The sequence below is a fragment of the Zingiber officinale genome, chromosome 3B (genome assembly GCF_018446385.1).
Source record: "Zingiber officinale cultivar Zhangliang chromosome 3B, Zo_v1.1, whole genome shotgun sequence".
Lineage (NCBI taxonomy): Eukaryota > Viridiplantae > Streptophyta > Magnoliopsida > Zingiberales > Zingiberaceae > Zingiber > Zingiber officinale.
Genome location: NC_055991.1, coordinates 77,492,174 through 77,509,079, shown reverse-complemented (window position 1 = coordinate 77,509,079; position 16,906 = coordinate 77,492,174). Strand labels below are relative to the sequence as shown.

General features: G+C 38.2%; 1 protein-coding gene across 1 annotated transcript; it reads left to right on the top strand.

Annotated features, from left to right (window-relative positions):
* Nucleotides 1–2,026: 2,026 nt before the first annotated feature.
* Nucleotides 2,027–15,422, top strand: LOC122056600 (SNF1-related protein kinase regulatory subunit beta-1-like). Its single transcript, XM_042618617.1, has 4 exons — nt 2,027–2,559; nt 14,252–14,433; nt 14,508–14,670; nt 14,824–15,422. The coding sequence occupies exons 1-4, from the start codon at nt 2,374–2,376 to the stop codon at nt 15,142–15,144; spliced, it is 852 nt and encodes a 283-aa protein (XP_042474551.1). The 5' UTR covers nt 2,027–2,373; the 3' UTR covers nt 15,145–15,422.
* Nucleotides 15,423–16,906: the final 1,484 nt, after the last annotated feature.

Genomic DNA, 16,906 nt, shown 5'->3' with positions numbered 1-16,906 from the left:
TGAGACAAATGAGGTAGGAGATACCAGTGAGCTAGTTCAGGATAAGCAGTACGACCCAAAGACCTTACAGTTTAGTTTCTGCATTAGTTTGGTATTTTCTTTGAAGAATAAATTTTGAACTGTATGATCAGTAGTACCAAAGGTCGTTATTAATTTATGTTTTAAGAGTTATCTATGTATCTTAGTTGAATTGAGAATCCATTATGAAAGTACGTGCAAGTAATGTCCGCAACATATATATATTTATAAATGAAAATGAAAGAAAACAAAATTAGAGACATCACACACTACCTTTTAATCATTCAATTAAAGAAGATAAAACACTAACAATATCGACAATACTAAAAAATAGGAACAATTTATCCAAAACTATTTATTTATAATTCATATCATATAGTACAAATCATGAAAAATTGAGCATCAAAGCACTTAAATTGAGTTTATTATTCAATTTATTTGAGGGTAATTCATTAAAATATCTCTAATATTTCAATCATGTCCCAATTATATCCCTAAACAAATAATGAAGATTTGGAGAATTCTTGAAGATCATTCATGACATAAGAAGCAGAAGCTTGGAATGCATAACATAAGCACAGATGTTTATCTACATACATCCATCAACCTTCATTACAAAAGAAAAAAAAACTACTTAGTATCATCTATAACACCGAGAGCTTTCAATTGTTGTTGTATCTCATCTAACATCCCTGCAACCTATAAACAATGGGTATGATGCTCATTTGCTAACTTTAATTGTGCATCCATAAGTTTTGCTAGCATCTTAGATTGGTCAGGTTTACTAGAACTCGAAGCGGCAGTTGAGCTTGTTGCAAATGTTGTGCTCGAATGTTTCTTCTTAGCATAGGCAAAGGTGATAACTTGTTTCTCTTTGTATGCAATAAATACTATTACTGCTTCCTCACTAGTTTTATAGGACTTGTGTACGACTCTGCTAAATTTGTAACTTGCATTTGTGTTTCTTCCCAAGTGCTATAAATGTCAGGCTTCCGTCCAATAAACACAACATATGTCTTGTCCTATAATGCTAATAAAATTTTCCCAACTTATTTCCAAAATACAATAAATAATCAAAAATTGAAATTGAAATAAAATGGCTCACCATATCTAAACTTATTTACTCCTCTTCCTTCTTTTCCTACTCGATTTTGATGATTACGACGTGTTTTCCAGTCCGCTTGTATAGAGAAAAAAACACGTGAGAAGCACATGCTCATTCCGTTAATTAGAAACAATGGAGTTAATGGGAAGGATATATTTAGACACATTTAATAAAATAAGAAGCGCATTCAACCCCTGAAATTCTTTAGGGATATAATTGGGACACGATTGAAATAATAGGGATTTAATTAATGATCTTGTATATTGATAATCATATCTCTTTCAATTTTTCAATTGAAGAAGATAAAACATAAACACAGTCATGAAATTATAATTCAAACACCAAAACTAATTTTATTCGAGCTAGCAGAATTGACACCATAAAAATTGAAAAATTTTACCTATTCATACCATAAAGTAAAATTTTATAACATTAAAGTGCTTAAATTGGGTAAATTACACAGTTTATTGATAATTACTAAAAAAAACTCACATATCTCATTCATTTTTATAAATTCATTCATAAAATTACAATTCGAACAATAAAACATAATTTTATTCAACCTAACAAAATCGACAATACTCATGAACTAAAATTTTAATTTTTCACACCAATTTAGAGAAACATATACTAACAATAATCTTAATTTTATTCTACAAACAAGAATAATAAATCAATCAAAATTTATAGAAAAAAAAAACATAATTTATCTTCTACTCAGATATTTGAAATACAATGCAAACAACTTTTTCATATTAACTATCATCTGATTGTTCCAATTTCCACCTTCTTACTTCTTTAGACCTGTCATTCATCCACCACCTTCTTACTTATTCATCAGACCCGTCATTCGTCGACCACCTTCACTTCTTTAGACCCGTCATTAGTCGAAGTAATTATTTTAGACGGTCCCCTACCACCTACCGTTTAGAGTAGAATTCGGGTTTACGATGAAAGTGAGGGAAGAGTTCGCTCACTTCCCTGGAAGTCGGAGGATTAGAAAATATGTTGGAGAAAAGAAAGAGGACAATTTAACAAATGGAAGCAGATTCGGGAGTTGAACAACAGAAATAAATTTGATCAACTAGTGGGGAACGTACCGTTTTTCTTTCTAACCCTCTGTAAATTCTCCGTCACCGCTTCCACCGCCATACTCCGCGGGTCAAATTTCCGTCGTCGGGCGAGTGTGAGAGATCGGCGGCGACTGAATCTTCTCCGCCCCAGTCGCGGGGTGAGCAGGTAGGGAGGAGATGGGGAACGCGAGCGGTCGGGACGGGATGGAGGACGCTGACGACGGCGACGACTCTGTCCGATCGAGATCCGACGCCGGTTCGAGCTCCAACCACATTCGCCGCATCCGATCCGTCGAATCGGCTAATATTTTGCCGCCGGAGAGCCCTAGCCGCTCCCGATCGCCTCTCATGTTCGCCCCGCAGGTAGCTATCGGGATCTCCCTGGCTAATGTTTTTTTTTTCTTCCAGATTTAGGCTGTTGAATATTATGAATGTAAAATTTTGTTAAAAAAAAAACTATGAAAAAAAAAAACATCAACATTGGCCAAGTGGTAGGATTGGTAAGGTGCTAGAGTGATCTTATTTTCAACCATGTGAATTGATAGATTTGAAGTGGTGCAAAGAAAAACCTGGAGACTGTGCTGATCTCTGGCTGAAGTTCTGTGTTGGAGAATCAGGATTGCTCGATTTCTTTGATTTTGACCACGTTTACAAGTGGTTTGTTTATTTTGTTTGGTTTCATTGAAATTGTGGAATTGCATTTTTTTTTTCTTTCATTGGGAAGAGGCAGTGTCTTAATCCATTAGTTCTTTAGAAGTGTTAGGATTAGAGGAACACACATGATTGATAAAATGCAGAATAAAATTGTTCTTGACAATGTAAATTGACAGATTAGAAGTGGTGTTCTGAAAAACTGAGAGAGTGGAGATAGTGCTGATTTCTGGCTGAAGTTTTGGGTTAGAGAATTAGGATTACTTGATTACTTTAGTTATTGATTGATTTTACTGAGTGACTCATGTTTTTTGTTCTGTTTTATTGATCGTCATATTTCGGTTCTACTGAAGCTGTGGACTTATATTTTTTCCTTCAAAGGAAGATGCACTGCCTCAGTCCTTTAGTTATTTAGAAGTGTTAGCATTTCGTACTTTTTTCCAATATTTGGAAACATGAAAACAACTTCAGAGAGTAGGTCGATATTAAACGGAGAGCCATTCACTACCTCATTGATCTACCTAGCTACTCTAACCCCTCACAACACCCAACAATGGTTTAATTATATAATGTACATCTCTAAGAATTTCATTTTCAGTTGTATAGCCCAGGATTAGTATCCGCTAGTTGCCCCTCAAAAGTAGTCAAAGATATAAAAAACAATGATTGTTTTTTATTTTCAATTTCTATTTTCTAAAAGTTTTTTTTTTCACAAACCAAACAATTAGTGTCTATGAAGACTGATTGATCTATTGATAGCTTCTTACCATTGATTTATTGATAGCTTCTGCCATTTAAGAGTGGCTTAAATGGAATCCTTTATTTATTTCTTTCTCACAAGTAGATAAACGGGTCAATTTTTAGTTTTCCTCCATTACTGATTTGGGCAGTAGACACTAAGTTAATACTGTTGGTGCAATATCCCTCAGGTCAAGGGTGACCTGGTTAACCAAGCTGAGTCTTGGTTAGGGTTTAGATGTTTGACAATAAGATATCAATCGAAGAAGAGTCAAGTAGGTCAAGGTTGACCGGATACTTGACTGGGAAGTCCTAACTGGCATGTTAGGCAGAAGAAAGTCCTAGTGAGTGAAGCTAGGCAGAAGGAAATCCTGGTGAGTGAAGCCAGGTGAAAGTCCTAATGAGTGAAGCTAGGCAGAAGGAAATGAGTGAAGCCAGGTGAAAGTCCTAGTGAGTGAAGATAGGCAGAATGAAAACCCTAGTGAGTGAAGCTAGGTGAAAGTCCTAGTGAGTGAAGCTAGGTAAAAGTCCTGGTGAGTGAAGCCAGGCAAGGAAGGAAATCCAGATGGATCAAGGATGATCGGACATCTGGTGTTGGGAAGTCCAAGTAGGTCAAAGGGATTGACTGGATACTTGGCAAGGAAGGAAATCCAGATGGATCAAGGATGATCGGACACAGGTGTTGGGAAGTCCAAGTAGGTCAAGGATGATTGGATACTTGGCAGAAGGAAGTGGATCATGGAGGACCGGACATCGGAGTGGAAGTCCAAGTGGGTCAAGGTTGACCGGACACTTGGCACGACGAGAAAAGTCCAAGTGGGTCAAAGGATTGACCGGACACGGTGGGGAGTCCTAGCAGGTCAAGGGTGACCGGATGCGAGGCATGAGGTGTACCAACAGGTCAAGGTTGACCGGATGTTGGAATTGGGGTCCCTTGGGCTTGAGTTAAGCAAGTCAAGGGTGGTCAATCGATCAGCCGATCGATTGAACCAAAGCCCGATCGATCGATTCGGAGAGTGCTACGATAATCAACAGCCCGATCGATCGGTCGATCGATCAGGATCTTATATCGCACGCACGATGATATTACGGATCGATCCGTGGATCGATCCAGCGCTTATCGAGCAGGTCGGATCGATCCGTGGATCGATCCAGCTTCCGATCGATTTGAACATTCGAATCGATCGGGATCCGACCGCTGCGTCGGGTTTAAAGCCGCAGGCGAGCGTGGTCTTCGGCATCTCTTCACGAGCTCTTCTCGATTCATTCCAGCTCCTCCACAGCTCTCACCGCCAGTTCTTGAAGGTTCTTGGAGGCTTTCCAAGTCAAGAGGCGGATCTATTGCAAGAGGAAGAAGTTAGGGTTAGGGTTTTTACTGCACATCTTGTAAGCTTTTGCTTAACTTGTATTTCCCTTTCTTCTTCTTGTATTGAGAGTGTTGTAGGGCTTCTCCGCCTTTGGTAGTTACCATAAAGGAGTGTTATTCATAGTGGAGGGTGTGTGCGTTGGTGTGGATCCTTGGATTAGTCACCTCTTGTGAGGTGGATACCAAGTAAAATCCTAGTGTTAGCGTTTTATGTTTGTTTCTGTATTTTCCGCTGCACATCCAAGAAGAAACAAGCAACGACAAGCAACGAAGCGCACCAAGCGAACGCGACAAGCTATTCACCCCCCCCTCTAGCTACTTTTGGTCCTAACAAGTGGTATCAGAGCAAGGCCGCTCTTCACCGGAATCATCGCCGGAAGGGTCAAGCATATCAAGAAAAGCTAGAGGGTGAAGAAGTTGGAGCAAATTCTTCAAGTTCAAGACTTCATCAAGCTCAACTTCAAGATGCAATTCCAAGATGGACTTGGATTTGACACAAGGGTGGCTCCACCATACACTTCCACAAGTTTTGATTCTTGGAGATCAAGAATCGAAAACTTTCTTATGATGGAGATAGAGCAATGGTTTGCTCTAATGGAAGGCTTCAAAGCTCCAACGAACTCCAAGGGCAAGCTTCTAAAGAAAAGCAGATGGAGCTCGGAGCAAATTCAAAGGGGCGAGGCAAATGACAAAGTGACCAAGCTTTTGGTCAACTTATTGCCTAGCCACATCTTGGCTCAAGTTGGAGAATTCGAAGATGCCAAGGAGCTTTGGAGCAAATTGGCCAAGCTTCATGAAGAGATCCCCTCCACTGCACGAGATCAAGAAGAATCCAGAGAGGGTGACTCTTTGGAGCAAGACCAAGAGGAGGATTCCGAGGTTGAGAGATGCTCAACCTCCGAAGAAGAGGAAATCCAAGAAGCTTCATCCTCAAGGGAATGCAACGAAGGGAACAAGGAGGGAGCATACTCCTTGTTTCATATTCAAGATGATGAAGCCTCCACCTCTAGGATTGAGGGGGAGCAATCCTTGGTGACACCGGATCAAGAAGAAGGAGAAGCTTCTACATCCGGGTCAAGAGAAGAAGAGGAGGAAGAAGCTTCTACCTCCACAAGTCAAGAAAAATCAAATGGAGGAGAATCAAGGTCCGATCAAGAGGAAGCTTCTACCTCCGGATCCAAAGAAAAAGATGCCACCCCTACAAGCAAAGGTGTAAATATTTCAATTAATAATAAAAATCATATTATATGCTTTGAATGTAGGGAACATGGGCACTACAAGAGCAAGTGCTCTAGATTAGCCAAGAAGAAGGGCCAAGTGGCACAAAAGGGCAAGGTGAAGCCCAAGGAGACCATCCCCAACACAAAGAAGAGCAAGGAGCATATTATATGCTTCTCTTGCAATCAAAAGGGGCATTATCGTAGTCAATGCCCCAAGGGGAAGAAGAAGGTCAAGGCTCAAGGAGGCACTAGTCAAGGGGGAGCCTCCAAGGTAAAAAGGAAGGTAACTTTCATTGAGTCTATTCCTTTGCAAAATGGTAAAAAGCATGATAGTTCTAATTTTTATCATTTTAATGTAATTTACCATGAGAATAGAAAGCATGAGGGCTTTAAGGAAAAGCATGTGGCCCTACATGCTAAGACTATCACTCCTAGGGTTAGGAATGTAGGTAAAAGTCTAGGCAATAACTCTAAGGATTTTAGATACAAGCCTAAAAACCAACATGCTCATGGACTTAATGAAAAACCAAATTCTAAGGATTTAATGATAGAAAATCAAGTCTTGAGATCAAGACTTGATAAAATGGAAAAGACCCTAAAAAGGATGGAAAATATCCTAAAAGGGCAAAATGAGCAAAACCTAGGGCTAGGAAAGTCAAAGCCATCAAATAGCCATAGAGGTTTGGGATACAAACCAAAGGCTAAGAAGGATGTGCCTAGTTATCATAGGGTTCCATATAGTTATGGAACAAACCCTAGGTTTAGTGGTCAAGCCAAGAATACTAGGGAAGTCATCCCTAAGAGTATTTTTGCAACAAATGTGACTAAGACTTCTAAGAAGTCAAAGAAGGTCACAAAGAAGGTCACAAGGGAAGAAATCCCTAGGGTTGACCTAGAAAATGTGACCAAGGCTTCTAAGAAGCCCAACAAGGTCACTAGGAAGGTATCTAGGGAAGTTATCCCTAGTGAGTACCTAGAGCATCCAAGGAGCACAAATAGGTGTTGGGTTCCTAGGAGCATCTTCTCTATCCCATAAATGGGTTAGAGAGTGTCAACTCCAATTAGAAGGGTAGTTAACCCAACTTTGAGGAAATTGACACTCAAGGAGCATTTTCAAGGTTTTTGCTAACCTTTGAAAATGAAATGGAACTATTAATTACTTCTTGAAAGAGTAAAATGTGCCTAGTGGTGAAAATTTGATTTTAATCTTAAAATGCACATATTGGGAAATTCATAAGAGCTACCAAGTTGGGATTTTGGTATGTTCTTAGGAAATTTAAGGCAATTCGGGCCTTAACTTTAAAGTGCTACTCTTGTGGAAAAATGAAATATGCCAACATTTGAGGATAAGCTTAATTTCAATTGGCATAAATTAATCAAGAGAATTAGAAATGCCCATTTAGGTTTTGGCACTCTCTTGAAGCACTTTGGGCAATCTAGGGTTTAAGTTTTAGGATTAGCTAAGATTAACGATACTTAGATAGGTAATCTAGGTATATTTTATTTATGCTAAACCTTGCCATGATTGTTTGCTCATAATATGCCATGACATCATATTTTATCTTATTTGTATTTTGCATTCATGACTTATCATGAAAAATACAAAAATATCATGTCATGCCATACATACATCATGTAGTTATAGGAATCTTTCTTTTGAAAGCTATTTTATTTTGATGTATGCCATAACATTATCATGCATTATGTTTATTTCCTTAAAAATTAAGGACATATGGCATTAGTTAAACAAGTGGCATTTGTTTACAACAAGTGGAATAAACAAGTGACATTTGTTTAACAAGTAAATCAACAAGTAACATCCTTTGTGGATGTCTACCTCTCAAAATGCCTAAATAGATATGCATGATCCCTAGAATAGGGCAAAACCAAAATCTTACATCTCACAAAGACCTATAAGATGACTTGTATGTGTTTCAGTGCACATTAGATACAAGTGAGATGTTAGGATGATGAACAAAACTCAAGATGTTGATTTAGTGCATTCTTTTGAGTTTTAAGTTCATCAAAACACATAGTTATGTGTTTTCCCATCATTGGGAAAGCTAATGTACAAGTCATGTGCATTATGCCCAAGGAACATGATGGGATATTGGCTTTGAAAATGTTTTAAAAAAAAAAAAAAAAAAAAAATTTGGAAAACCTTGGTGAAGGCTATCTTTTGATAGTAATCACCATTGAATAGTTAGACACAAACTTGAAGAAAACACTAAAGTTTTTGCAAGTTTTCAAGTTTGTGTCAATCTTTGAAAAGATGATGTATTTTCATAGAAAACTATTTTTCCTTGATAATATATGCCCTAAACAATGTCTACACGAAATTTCATAATTTTTGGATTTCTGTAGAATTTTCTAGGGGTTTCTGAAGTTGACTGAAATGGAATTTCAGCAACTATCAGAGCTCCGATCGATCCATGGATCGATTGGAGTGCCTGAATCGATACATGGATCGATTCAGAAGGCATTTCCCGCGAGCAGAAGCTCGCTGGATCGATCAGCCGATCGATCCAGGGTGTCTGAATCGATCCGTGGATCGATTCAGAAAGGTTCAATCGACTGAAACCCAACTCCAATCGATCCAAGTTGCTGATTTTGGCTGGGAAAGCCTGATTTCAGCACTTTGAACCTATTTTAGTCTAGGTAACCATTCCAAACCCTTAAAATACATTTGTATACATAAAAAGGGTGTTTTCGTGTTGAAAACAAGGATGGAATGGTAAAGGAAGACTTCATTGAAGTTTAGGTTGAGGTTTGTTTCAAATTTTGAACATTTGAACCTCAAAACTTCTAAATCTGGGTTTCCTAAAGGTTTAGGGATTCCAAGTCATTGATGGTGCAATGACAGAAGTTACCACCATGTCTTTAGGGGGAGGGACTCTTTAAAGACATGAAAATTATTTTTCATGAACCTTGGAAGGTGGTTAACCTTCTGTTGTGAACTTGCTCAAGGTTGAGCATTTAAACTTGAAATGGGGATAAATGGGGAGTGGATATCCTCATCATTTCAAGTGGCAACTCAAGTGGTTGAAAATGCTCAAGGTTGGGTATTTGTCAACATTGAGGGAGAAGTTAAGGATAATGAAGGGTATGGGACCTTCAATATTGAGTTGATCACAATGAGTGAAATTGTGATCACGATGAGCAACTCTTCAGGGGGAGAGTCTTCAACAAATGGAGTTGTTGAAGTGTGCCCAAAATTGGAGCATAGGTTGATGTGTGTCCAAAGACGGGTTGATGTTTTTGTAGGGGGTTGATGTGTGCCAATAGGGGGAGAATGAAAGGAAGTAAGTTAGGTTTTCATTACCTAGAGGGAGTTTGCCCTCTTAGGGGGAGAATGGAAAGCTTAATTTATGGGTTCATTACCTAGTGGCATGAAGAAGGAGGCTATAGGATTAGCCTAACTTACATGTGGGATTGTAAGTGTTATTGTGGTATTGTCAAACATCAAAAAGGGGGAGATTGTTGGTGCAATATCCCTCAGGTCAAGGGTGACCTGGTTAACCAAGCTGAGTCTTGGTTAGGGTTTAGATGTTTGACAATAAGATATCAATCGAAGAAGAGTCAAGTAGGTCAAGGTTGACCGGATACTTGACTGGGAAGTCCTAACTGGCATGTTAGGCAGAAGGAAATCCTGGTGAGTGAAGCCAGGTGAAAGGCCTAGTGAGTGAAGCTAGGCAGAAGGAAATGAGTGAAGCCAGGTGAAAGTCCTAGTGAGTGAAGCTAGGCAGAATGAAAACCCTAGTGAGTGAAGCTAGGTGAAAGTCCTAGTGAGTGAAGCTAGGTAAAAGTCCTGGTGAGTGAAGCCAGGCAAGGAAGGAAATCCAGATGGATCAAGGATGATCGGACATCTGGTGTTGGGAAGTCCAAGTAGGTCAAAGGATTGATTGGATACTTGGCAAGGAAGGAAATCCAGATGGATCAAGGATGATCGGACATCTGGTGTTGGGAAGTCCAAGTAGGTCAAAGGATTGACCGGATACTTGGCAAGGAAGGAAGTCCAGATGGGTCAAGATTGACCGGACATCCGGTGGAAGTCCAAGTAGGTCAATGGAGTGACCGGATACTTGGCACGACGAGTAAAAGTCCAAGTGGGTCAAAGGATTGACCGGACACTGGGTGGAGTCCTAGCGGTCAAGGGAGTGACCGGATGCGAGGCATGATGTACCAACAGTCGAGGTTGACCGGATGTTGGTTAGGAGGTTTGGGACTTGGTTTTGGGCAAAACCAAGTCTGAATCGATCCGTGGATCGATCAGCCGTGGATCGATCGGTGGATCGATCCGATTCTTCCAGTGAAAGCTCGGATCGATCCGTGGATCGATCGAGGTCCCCATCGATCGACCGATCGATCGGGACGATGCTGCGATAAGCGCTGGATCGATCCGTGGATCGATCCAGCGCTTTCGAGCGCGAAGGCGCTGGATCGATCCGTGGATCGATCCAGCTTCCCGATCGATCGGAACATTCGAATCGATCGGGATCCGACCGCTGGCGCGGGTTAAAGCCAGCGAGCGTGGTCTTCGGCATCTCTTCACGAGCTCTTCTCAGATTCATTCCAGCTCCTCCACTCTCTACAAGCACGTGATCGCCAGTTCTTGAAGGTTCTTGGAGGCTTTCCAAGTCAAGAGGCGGATCTATTGCAAGAGGAAGAAGTTAGGGTTAGGGTTTTTACTGCACATCTTGTAAGCTTTTGCTTAACTTGTATTTCCCTTTCTTCTTCTTGAATTGAGAGTGTTGTAGGGCTTCTCCGCCTTTGGTAGTTACCATAAAGGAGTGTTATTCATAGTGGAGGGTGTGTGCGTTGGTGTGGATCCTTGGATTAGTCACCTCTTGTGAGGTGGATACCAAGTAAAATCCTAGTGTTAGCGTTTTATGTTTGTTTCTGTATTTTCCGCTGCACATCCAAGAAGAAACAAGCAACGACAAGCAACGAAGCGCACCAAGCGAACGCGACAAGCTATTCACCCCCCCCTCTAGCTACTTTTGGTCCTAACAAATACTACTAAAATTTGGACTTGGGGTTTCCTTCGTTTCTTTGAAATAAATTTAGTAGTTACAGAAGATAGTTAATCGCTGAAAATTGAGTAATGCAGAAGTTTTCAATTCTGTCTCTGTTGGGATTTCCTTTACTGGGAATTTACAAGTAGATTATATATTTTTGACATACATGTGGTCGTCTCTTAATGAATCAGCAAAGAGTATAGTTATACTTATGGATCTGATTATGAAATATCTAACCAGAGTGTAGATAATTGTTAATTGTTCCAACAAAATTATTTAATAAAAGCTAGCTGGCATTTGAAGAATAGGAAATTTTTTAAAACAAAAGGTTTCAAGTCAATTAGAATTCAAATTGAATATATGAAATATAGCTTTGATGTAAGAAAAGAATTGAGGGAATAGTTATGATGAATGTACAAGAAATCCTTATAAGCAAGAGTTTTTATTCAATAAGATGAAGATAATATTGAAGATAGCATTGTTAAGATATAGAGTAGATGGTTGAACTCGAGAGGAGCTTTTAGACTCTTGAATGATTGTTGTTTGCCCCTTATGCCGAAGGAGAAATTTTGTATGGTTGTGGTATAAGTTGTACAACGTGTCATACTATATGGACCAATGTTAGGCTATTAATTAGGGGTGTAATCGAGCCAAGCCGAACTCTTAAATGTTTGAGCTTGGCTCGTTTATAATCGAGCCGAGCTCGAGCTTTATTTAACGAATATATTCATGGCTCACGAGCTTATTCGAGCTTTTATCGAGCCTAAACGAGTTTAATAAATATAAATCATAAATTTAACTATTCATTAAAAACTAAATTATATATTTAGAGAAAATTATAATATTATTATTAAAATTTATAATTTTATTCTAATAAATAAATTTAATATATTTATCTATATTTTTCATAAGTAGAGTGTAAAATCTATAAATTCAATATCAAAACTATTATTATTTAAAAGTTGCGTAATGAGCTTAACGAACGCATTCACGAACTAACGAGCAGAATATTGCGAAGCTTGAGCTTGGTTTGTTTATCTTAACGAGCCTCATTAAACGAGCTCAAACGAGCTTTTATCGAATCGAGCTTCGAATAGCTCGCGAGCGGCTTGGTTCATTTACACCCTTACTATTAATACAACAAAATTGAAAAATACTACTATGGGTGAGTAGGGTTGCTAGAAAAAAAAATTAAAAAAAAAAGGTAGCCTGGTGCACGAAGCTCCCGCCATGCGAGGTCCCGGAGAATGATCCATTGTATGCAGCCATATCTTATTTTTTGCAAGAGGTTGTTTCCAAGATTTAAACTCGTGACCTTTTGGTTGCTAGAAAAAAAATAAAAGCCGAAAATCATAGCCTTATGATAATTTTTATAAAAAAGGAGTTTTTCCAAATATATTTGATTAGGCTTGGACCACAATGTAATCAAATGAGTGGATGTTGGGCTATGAAGCAAGGAGCAAAAGATGAGAGACACAAAAATAAGGATATTAATATGGATTTGTGGAATTATGGGATTAGACATGATAAAAAATGGGAATATTAGATAGAAAGTTAAGATTGTACTTATTGAGGGAAAACTCTGAAAGATATGTTCAATATGGTATGGATATGTATCTAGGCGACCAATAAATATCTTAGTTAGGCGATGTGAGATCATTGTAAATGCGCACATTAATCGAGGAAGAGAAAGATAAAAAAAATACTTAATTAGTAACCATAAAATAAGATAAACTTCATAATGATATGAAATGAGAATATTACAGAGAATGTCAGGGTTGTACTTATTTAGGGAAAATATGAAAGAGGCATTTAATATGGTATGGACATGTACTTAGACGATCAATAAATATGGTAGTTAAGCGATACGAGATCATGATAAATGTGCACATTAATTGAGAAAGAGAGAGACAAAAAAAATGGTTAGCGATGATAAAATAAGATAAAATTCATAATGATATAATCCGGCATCGAGCCCAATATAACATATGAGGATTCATTGAGTGAGATAAAGACTTTGTTATTGTTCTTGTAGTTAAATGAGTGCAAGTTGAGTTCTGTCAAGGCCAAACAAGGGCTTATACAATTCAACACAAATAACTGCAGTTCAATCAAGGTAATTTGTGATGTTGTTGGGATTGCAGCGGAGCACTTTGATAGAGGTACAAATGGCTTCTTGAGGGCAAAGTTAACTTGCCAAGCGAACACAGTTTATCAAGGTGAATGCTTTTTGGTGCTGTGCAAAAGCTTTTTGTCTCTCTCACTTTCTAAAAGCTACAAAGCTGGCTTGCTTTGTAAAGGCTAGCAAAAAACAGCTCTCAGTAGACTGCAAAATTTGAAAAAATAAAAATAACCTTTGAAAAGATGTCACTAGCATTGCCTATTTATACGCTATTTGAGGAAAACATTGCCCAATTCCTTGTGCTAAGTGTCTGCTTTCGGTTGGTTCCCCCTATCAATCTACATTCACACTAAGCCTGCTGACGGCCATACATACATGTGGTTGCCATGCAGGGTCCTTTCATCTCTCATTGCCTTTGCCCGTATCAACTAGTATCCGGAGCAATTAGGTGTGGTTCCAACACATAACTTAATGTGAGAAATTAAGTTGGTGTGAACAAATTTAAACTGCACCACTACTGGTTTGATCTTTTTATTTCTTCATGTATTTTTGTGTTGCGAGCACATCACACTTAATTGCTATATGATATTTTTCTATACAAAATTTATGTATTCTTCTTCATTAGGAAGGATTTTTTTTTTATCTTTATTCTGTTTCATTGTGAAGGATTTTTTTTGTCCCGGGTTTATTTTGTAAACTAAAAATAATTAGCATATGGTTGGACAAACCAATTCGAAGATCAACTTTTCTATATTGCAATCCTCTAATTCTCAGCTTTGGTGTATAATCGTTCTACTTTTCTATGTGGGTTTGGTTGCTGATTCCTGAATAGTGGCCTTCAATTATAGGAGTTGGAAATCAGTCGCACACGCAAAACACACACACACTAAGTCAGCTTTTTTAACTGCGAAAAGATGGCACTGACAACTTTTGGTTTTAGGTTCCTGAACCACCTTTGTCAGGAGCTTCTGATCCCCCTCCTATATTTGATCAACTATGGCCGAATGGACCTGATCAACAATTTGACGGTCCCCTCGAAAAGGGAGTTCCAATACTGATAACATGGAACCGAGGTGGAAATACTGTCCTAGTGGAAGGATCATGGGATAACTGGACTTCAAGGTATATTTGCTCCCTCTAAGTTGGCAGCTGAAAAAAAAAATCTCTAGTTTGTCTTATTATTATTTTTTTTTCAGAAAATCTTTACAGAGATCCGGCAAGGACCATGCCATTTTGTTGGTTCTCCCTTCTGGTGTCTACCACTACAAGTTCATAGTCGATGGACAGCCGAGACATATGCCTGATCTGTCTTTCGTGACCGATGAGATGGGAAATGCCGTTAATCTCCTTGATGTCCAAGTAAGTCCTCTTTTGCAGTGCGAATAAAATTGTTTCTTGTAGGTTTAAGTTCCTTCTTCGCCATTCTAGATTCCATTCTATAACTGACGATGCATAATCAAATTAGGTGGAGTATGAGAGAACACTTTTACTGACATATTTCCTTTCCCACAGGATCATGTTCCTGAAAATGTGGAGAGCATTTCTGAATTCGATTCTCCAGCTTCACCCGACTCTAGTTACGCCTGGTCGTCACCTGCAGACGAAGATTTCGGAAAGGAACCGCCAGTCGAACCGCCCCACCTGCATTTAACAGTTCTGGAGATGCAGAATGCAGACAACAAAGAAGCCCCGGTAACGCCTGAGCATGTCGGGTTGAATCACCTTTGCATAGAGAAAGGACCATCTTCACAGTCAATAGTGGGGCTTGGCGTGACGCATCGGTTCCGGTCCAAGTACGTCACTGTGGTGCTCTACAAACCCATCCGAAGGTGACGAATGCTTTTCGTCGTGCCCTGCTCAACGGTTCTTTCATCGCGTTCCCACACGAAGTTGGCTTCGACTAACCATAGTCGATACCATGTCCTCTTAGTAGTGACTCTTCATTTATTGCTCAATCAAAGGATCTCCTGATGAGAATTTATTCTTTGAACTTTTAGAATGCAACATTTTGCTGATGAAAAACACTGAGGAACTAAGCCATGTAACATCAATTCAATCCTGTGTAATTTTGTCGACATCCTTGTAAAATTATTAAAAAAATGTTTTTTGTCCTTGGAAAATCGCAGCTACTATAATGGGTTTAGGAGGAGTTTACGATTAAATTGGATTAAGTGTGAAAAAAATAATTTCCCACATTGTAACAGGAAACTGATAGATTTTGGTAGTTATCACACCTTAATTTATTTTGTATTTCTTTTGAAAAAAGTCACCCATGTTTCTTTTGATTTAGATGTCTTTTCATTTTTATCCATGAAATAGTTACTTTAATTAATAATTAATATTATATTTGGTTTACAAGTATATTTTGAGTAATTAATAAGTAATTGTCTTATATATACGATTTCTTGCTGGTTTATCAACTTAATTTTTCATTTGTTTGCCTGATTTATTTGGTTTAATGTAAAAGAGTAGGTAGGCCATAATGAAGCGGCCTTATCTAACCTGTAGATTGTTACCCAATTTCTAGATTATGACAGCGATTTTATCATTAGCTCAAGGTTCTCTTCATTTATCTGGCTTAATGTATGTTTTTTATTTTAAGTCTTAATCAATTTTATTCTTTTTTTTTTTTTTGTGACTTACCACTTGAATCATCTGGTTTAATTTTTTTAAAAAATTTTTAACATGCTAAATGATTTGTTGAGCAAAGGGTTAAAATAACATTCAATATATTTTCATCTTAATTTTTTTTAATTATAATAAATCAAAGAAATATACACAAATATAAGAGATTGTTAACATGAGCGACACGTATAAGTACCTTATGTGTAGGGGCACCTCTAATGATAGAAGGCGTCTCTCCGCGTGAGAAGCGCTCATACATGTTGCTCGGGTTAACAAATTTCTATATGATATTTATCCTAGGCCTCCCATACAAAGAGGCGTCCACGTGTGTCGCTCACATGTGTCGCCCAGGCAAGGGCGAAGCCACCCTGGGCTAGGGTGGGCTCCAGCCCCACGAAACTTTTGATTTTACTAAGAGTCAGGAAGGTGAGGGGAGGCTGAGAAGAAGAGGATGCACCTTTGTTGGCGGTGAAAAATAGAGAAGAAAACATAAAAATCAAAACAAAAAGAAAAAAGAGAGAGACGTGTCCTATTGAGTTGCTGGCATGTGAAAGAGGGTTGACATAAGATAGTGGGATGTTGCACATACATGAAAAAGATGAAGAGACAAGAGAATATATTTTTTAAAAAAATATTCTAATTTATTTTAAATGGATCGTTTAATTTTAATTTGAACCAATATAATTTTAATCTCCACTCCATTGAATTTAGTTTAAACGTAATCGGATTTTAATTTAACACCCTCATTTCATATTCAATGAATTAGTTTATTTGTTTTTTTATTATTTTAACAAGTATTTAACAGCTGTTGTAATACTTGAAAAAGAAATACCAAATGTTCTCGGTTGTTATGACTTGCATATCCATAATATACAAGTATAAGAATATTATGATGCTAGAAATATATGTGATGAACTTGTAATGAATTATAAACTCTTTTCTTAAAAGATGACATATTATTACATTCTTT